The 6,608-nt window shown below is 55.0% G+C and overlaps 1 protein-coding gene across 2 annotated transcripts in view; it reads left to right on the plus strand.

Moving 5' to 3' along the window:
- Positions 1 to 6,608, plus strand: part of NCF1 (neutrophil cytosolic factor 1) — a 17,733-nt gene that overhangs the window by 7,677 nt on the left and 3,448 nt on the right. The window contains exons 3-8 of one of the 2 annotated variants that reach the window (XM_017543335.2): positions 1,078 to 1,153; positions 1,254 to 1,419; positions 2,249 to 2,304; positions 3,520 to 3,642; positions 4,100 to 4,207; positions 5,737 to 5,842. In XM_017543335.2, the coding sequence (XP_017398824.1) occupies positions 1,078 to 1,153; positions 1,254 to 1,419; positions 2,249 to 2,304; positions 3,520 to 3,642; positions 4,100 to 4,207; positions 5,737 to 5,842 (635 nt within the window). Of the gene's footprint in view, positions 1 to 1,077; positions 1,154 to 1,253; positions 1,420 to 2,248; positions 2,305 to 3,519; positions 3,643 to 4,099; positions 4,208 to 5,736; positions 5,855 to 6,608 lie in introns of both variants that reach the window. The other variant, XM_017543334.2, reaches the window with a different exon arrangement.

Genomic DNA, 6,608 nt, shown 5'->3' on the forward strand with positions numbered 1-6,608 from the left:
AGTAGAGACGGGGTTTCACCATGTTGACCAGGATGGTCTCGATCTCTTGACCTCGTGATCCACCCACCTCGGCCTCCCAAAGTGCTGGGATTACAGGCTTGAGCCACCGCGCCCGGCCGGCAACATGGTTTTTAAGAGTAACCCTCTAGCAACTGGATTGAGGACAGGCGAGGGTGGACGGGGGAGGTAAGGAGGCCATTGTCTTTATCCAAGTCTGGTAGTGGCTAGGGCCCTGAGCGTGGGGTTGGCAGGAAAGTGTCAGATCCCAGAGAGATTTGGGGATGGGAAAAAAAGGATTAGCTGGTGACTTGCACATGGGAGGAAGAGAGGTTAACGCCTCTGCTAATCACAGAATCCATATTGCCACAGGCATTTCTAGGCCCGAGATATTTAGGTAGTGTCTCACTCTTCACCCAGGCTGGAGTGCAGTGGTGCCATCTCAGCTCACTCTAACCTCCTCCTCCCAAGTTCCAGCCATTCTTCCACCTCAGCCTCTGGAGTAGCTGGGACTGCAGGCATGTGCCACCACGCCTGGCTAATTTTTTTTTTTTTTAGACAGAGTCTTGCTCTTGTTGCCTAGGCTGGAGTGCAATGGTGTGATCTCAGCTCACCACGACCTCCGCCTCCTGGGTCCAAGCGATTGTCCTGCCTCAGCCTCCTTAGTAGCTGGGATTACAGGCGCCCATCACCATGCATAGCTAATTTTTTGTATTTTTAATAGAGACGGGTTTCATCAGGTTGGCCAGGCTGGTCCCAAACTTCTGACCTCAGGTGATCTCCCACATCAGCCTCCCAAAGTGCTGGGATTACAGGCATGAGCCACCGTGCCCAGCCCAATTTTTGTATTTTTAGTAAAGATGGGGTTTCACCATGTTGGCCAGGCTGGTTTTGAACTCCTGACCTCAAGTGATCTACCTGCCTCAGACTCCCAAAACGCTGGGATTACAGGCGTGAGCTATGGCACCCAGCCTTTTAGGTAGTTTTGAGAGGTATTTAGGTCACTTCCACGTTCGGGCTTTTCCAAGTGTTGTAAACTGCAAATATTCCCTCACGTCTTCTTTTCTTTTCAATGTTTAGAAAACCTTAAAAGAAATGTTCCCTATTGAGGCAGGGGAGATCAACCCAGAGAACAGGATCATCCCCCACCTCCCAGGTGAGTGTGGGGCTGAGCCCCCTGTCAGGGGGTTGGCGGGCAGGGGCTCACCTGCCTTTCCAGCCCCCCTCGGGCTTGACCTCCTCTTCTCTGGTGCCAGCTCCCAGGTGGTTCGACGGGCAACGGGCCGCTGAGAACCGCCAGGGCACTCTGACCGAATACTGCAGCACACTCATGGGCCTGCCCACCAAGATCTCCCGCTGCCCCCACCTCCTCGACTTCTTCAAGGTGCGCCCCGACGACCTCAAGCTCCCCGCGGACAGCCAGTGAGTGGCCTTTTTCACCCTGCCAGGTGGGAGCGGGAATGGGGCTGGGACTTTCCCTGTTTTGCAGATGAGGAAACCGAAGCTCAGAGAGGGAAAGCCACCTTCCTAGAGCCACACAGCCAGAAAGAGAAGAAGGCAGACTCCACCTCCAACCTCTGTGACCCTGCCAAGCCTCCTCCACCTTGACCCTTCACACCTCAGGGTGCTGGGGGAAGCACTCGGGGCTGGGGTGCTGAAGTCCCAGGTCGTCATCCTGACCCTAGTAGCTGGGATAAAAGGCACGCACCACCACGCCTGGTTAATGTTTTGGATTTTTAGTAGAGACGGGGTTTCGCCATCCTGGCCAACATGGCGAAACCCCGTCTCTACCAAATATATAAAAAAATCAGTCAGGCACAGCCTGTAATGCCAGCTACTCAGGAGACTGAGGCAGGAGAGAATTGCTTGAACCCAGGAGGCGGAGGTTGCAGTGAGCTGAGATCAGACCATTGCACTCCAGCTTGGGTGATAGAGCGAGACCCTGTCTCAAAAACAAAAGAAGAAAGAAGAGGGCCCACAAGAGCATTTCCCAGACTTAGGGCACCCTTAGGATCTGCCGGAGGCTGTGGAATGTCCTCCTCATGTCCTTCCTTGGCTGGCCGAGCAGATCCGCCCACCCCTGTCACTTCCCGAAGTCCTTCCTCAGCCAGTCCAGCTGCTCTCTTCTCTCCGCAGTGCCCCTTGATTCCCCGGGTCCCTCTTCTCTTGGGAAGTTCTTCTGTAGGTCTACCCATGCATCTCCTTCTTCCATGGGAAGCTAAGGGTCTCACCCAGACTGTTCTCTCCTCAGGACAAAAAAGCCAGAGACATACTTGATGCCCAAAGATGGCAAGAGCACTGCGGCGGGTAAGAGGACGGGGGGCAGCCAGGGAGACCCAGAGTGGGAGGTGTTCAGGGAAGACAGCAGGGGCTGGGAGCAGGGTGGGGGGGCTCACAGCTACACCACTGGAGAATTGAGTCTTTGGGCCGGGCATGGTGGCTCATGCCTGTCACCCCAGCCCTTTGGGAGGCCGCGCGGGTGGATCACCTGAGGTCAGGAGTTCAAGACCAGCCTGGCCAACATGGTGAAACCCCATCTCTACTAAAAATCCAAAAATTAACCAGGCGTGGTGGTGCGCACCTGTTATCCCAGCTACTTGGGAGGCTGAGGCAGGAGAATCACTTGAACCTGGGAGGCAGAGGTTGCAGTGAGCCGAGATCGCGCCACTGTACTCCAGCCTAGGCGACAGAGTGAGACTCTTCTCAAACAAACAAAAAAGAGTTGCCAACAGGCCAGGTGCGGTGGCTCCACGCCTGTAATCCCGATACTTTAAAAGGCGGAGGTGGGAGAATCCCTTTGAGCCCGGGAGTTCAGGAGCAGCCAGGGCAACATCACAAGACCCCATCTCTACAAAAAATTAGCTGGGGGCTGGGCACAGTGGCTCACACCTGTAATCCTAGCACTTTGGGAGGCCGAGGCAGGTGGATCACCTGAGGTCAGGAGTTCAAGACCAGCCTGGCCAACATGGTGAAACTCCGTTTCTACTAATAATACAAAAATTAGCTGGGTGTGGTGGTGGGCGCCTGTAATCCCAGCTACTTGGGAGGCTGAGGTGGGAGAATCGCTTGAACCCGGGAGGTGGAGGTTGCAGTGAGCCATGATCGTGCCACTGTACTCCACTCTAGGGCAACAAGAGCGAAACTCCAGCTCAAAAAAGTGTATATATATATATTAGCTGGGTGTCGTGGCATACGCCTGTAGTCCCAGCTACTCAGGAGGCTGAGGTATGGAGATTGCTTGAGCCCAGGAGTCCAGGACTGTCATGAGCTGTGATCATGCCACTGTACTCCAGCCTGGGCAACAGAGAAAGACTCTGTCTCCAAAAAAGAAAATAAAGTTGGGAGAGGCTCGCTAACTTCATCATATGAGAACAAGGACATGTTTGCAGTGTGAGGCCAAAGCCTGGAGCACGCTGGGCACTCAGGAAATGCAGGGGACAGAGACTCAGGATGCCAGTGCCCATTCTGTTGGCCCAGATGGACCCTGCAGTGCCCACTCACCCCGCCCTCCCTCTGCCCTAGACATCACCGGCCCCATCATCCTGCAGACGTACCGCGCCATCGCTGACTACGATAAGACCTCAGGCTCTGAGATGGCGCTGGCCGTGGGGGACGTGGTGGAGGTTGTGGAGAAGAATGAGAGCGGTCAGACCTCCCACCCCGCTGGGATCCTTCCCCTGGTGCTTGGGACCCACAGCCACAAGCCTCCTGCCAAGGCTCAGGCAGCCTGGCCCCAAGAGGACTCTGGCTGTTTCAGAGGACATTCAGGGTCCCTGAATGTCCTCCCCACACTGTGGGTCACCATCTCTCTGAGTGTGCACCCTGTGGTGGCTGTGGGCATCTGTGCATGGTGGGCTGGGGTGTACATGTCTGGGTGGGCATGGGACCGTCTGCTCATTATGGAGTGAGCTCAAGGTTGTGATTTTGTGAGCATGTGTGCATGCATGCATGTGACTTCATGGTCCAGTGTGGTGAAGGTGACATTTCTGAATCTGAGCGTTGGACGTCGCTGTGTCTATGTCCCCATGTCCTCACCATCCCTGATGGCTGCAGGGAGCTGCCGGGCCCGCCCCTCAGTCCCGTTCCCACACCCCTGGTGCAGGTTGGTGGTTCTGCCAGATGAAAGCAAAGCGAGGCTGGATCCCAGCGTCCTTCCTGGAGCCCCTGGACAGTCCCGATGAGACGGAGGACCCTGAGCCCAACTACGCAGGTGCCTCTGCCCTCTGAGGCCGTAGGGGTGTGGGAGGAAGGGGCAGGCAGGCCCAGGGATATTGATTGACTGCTTTGGAGTCTGGCCTGGTCGCTGGCTGGGCAGAAAGGTCAGGGCTGATACCTCATCGTCTCTGGCTTGGGGGTCCTGGCAGGTTGCGGTGCCCTTGGTCCAGACAGGGAACCAGGAGGAGGAGCAGATGTTGGGGGAGGGTGGGAGGTCAGTGGTGTCTGTGGGCATGGGGCCAGATCCAGTGGGAAGCTGAAGGATGAGCAGACCTGAGGCTCAAGAGGGAAGGCTGCCTGGAGGTAGAGGCATCATCACTGACCAGAAAGGGAAAGCTGGCAGTGCCAGGGCTGGATGGGGCCTGCATTGAGCTTGAAAGAAGCTATAATATAACTGGTTTCCATCTTATTTTACTTTATTATTTATTTATTTTGAGACAGTATCTCACTCACTCAGGCTAGCATGAAGTGGTGCGATCTCGGCTCACTGCAGCTTCTGCCTCCCAGGTTCAAGTGATTCTCCTGCCTCAGCCTCCCAAGTAGCTGGGATTACAGGCATGCGCCACCATGCCCAGCTAATTTTTGTATTTTTAGTAGAGACGGGGTTTTACCACGTTGGCCAGGCTGGTCTCGAACTCCTGACCTCAGATGATCCGCCCACCTTGGCCTCCCAAAGTGCTGGGATTACAGGCATAATCCATTGCGCCTGGCCTGGATACCCACATTTTAAAATGGAGTGATATCATCCTTTTATGTGGATTTACAGCTTTTTTTTTTGAGACAAAATCTCGCTCTATCACCCAGGTTGGAGTGCAGTGATGCAATCTCTGCTCACTGCAACCTTTGCCTCCTGGGTTCAAGTGATTCTCCTGCCTCAGCCCCTCGAGTAGCTGGGATTACAGGCGTGTGCCACTACACCGGGCTAATTTCTGTATTTTTAGTAGAGATGGGGTTTTGCCATGTTGGCCAGGCTGGTCTCGAACTCCTGACCTCAGGCGATCTGCCCGCCTCGGCCTCCCAAAGTGCTGGGATTATAGGCAGGAACCATCTCCCTGGCCTGTGGCTATTGTTTAAACACTGGGAAGGCCTGCAGCCCCACAGGCTGACAATTAGCTGCAGGTGAGCAGTTCCCAGTGCCTTGTGGACAGGTGCTCCACCCACCTGCTCATGGCTGGTCTCTTGTCATATTTAGGTGCCTGGCCAGACCTCTGTCGTTATGGAATCTCTGGTCCCCAGAGTGGGTGGCAATGAATGGGAGTGGACAAGCTCACCTGGGTATAGGGGGCAGAGGGCAGAAGTCCAGAGTGTGCCCCCAGAGTGGGTGACAGCAGGAGCTTATAGAGGGAGCCTGGGATGGAGCAGAGGGGTGGAGGGAAGAGACCCAGAAGAAAGGGAATCATGGGCCCTGGGTGGGTCTGGAGTGGCTGGAGGAAGCCCAGGTGCAGAGATGAGAAGAGGGGAGGGGTGGTGAGCCCCGGGCTGGGTAGACCTCACACTGTGCCCTGTGCCCCCCCCATGGACCAGGCGAGCCGTATGTTGCCATCAAGTCCTATACTGCTGTGGAGGAGGACGAGGTGTCTCTGCTCGAGGGCGAAGCCGTCGAGGTCATTCACAAGCTCCTGGACGGCTGGTGGGTCATCAGGTAGGAGGCCCCTCTCCATCCAGGGCACCCACCCGAGAGTCAGCCCCCAGCCAGGGCGGGAGTATTTGGGGGTCTGGGGTGACTTGTCTCTGGGACTCTGGGTAAGCCACCGCGTCCCTCTGGGTCCAGTTTCCATCTCAATAGCAGGGAGGGATGAGCCGAACCTTGCCTGTCTTGTGTTCCAATGTCCTTGTCTGAGAGTGCATTTTTCCTTTGTGATTTAGGGTCTCTTCCTAACATCTGTTATTATTCCTTCTCTGGCAGCATGGTGAACTGCTGGATAAATGATTACATTCCTGGCTGGGCGAGGTGGCTCGGGCCTGTAATCCCAGCACTTTGGGAGGCTGAGGTGGGATGATCACATGAGGTCAGAAGTTTGAGACCACCCTGGACAACATGGCAAAACCCTGTCTCTACCAAAAATACAAAAATTAGCCAGGTGTGGCACACGCCTATAATCCTAGCTATTTGGGAGGCTGAGGCAAGAGAATCGCTTGAACCCTGGAGGTGGAGGTTGCCATGAGCCGAGATCTCAACATTGCACTCCAGCCTGGGTGACAGAGTGAGACTCTGTCTCAAAAACAAACAAAAAATTACATTCTTTTTATAATCCCGTTTCCTTTTAAAGGTTTCTTATAGTCAGCTGTGGTGTCTCATGCCTATAATCCCAGCACTTTGGGAAGCCAAGGTGGGAGGATTACTCAAGGCTACAAGTTCAAGACCAACGTGGGTAACATAGGAGACCCCTGTCTCT

This window comes from Cebus imitator, unplaced genomic scaffold (assembly GCF_001604975.1).
Source record: "Cebus imitator isolate Cc_AM_T3 unplaced genomic scaffold, Cebus_imitator-1.0 Scaffold153, whole genome shotgun sequence".
Lineage (NCBI taxonomy): Eukaryota > Metazoa > Chordata > Mammalia > Primates > Cebidae > Cebus > Cebus imitator.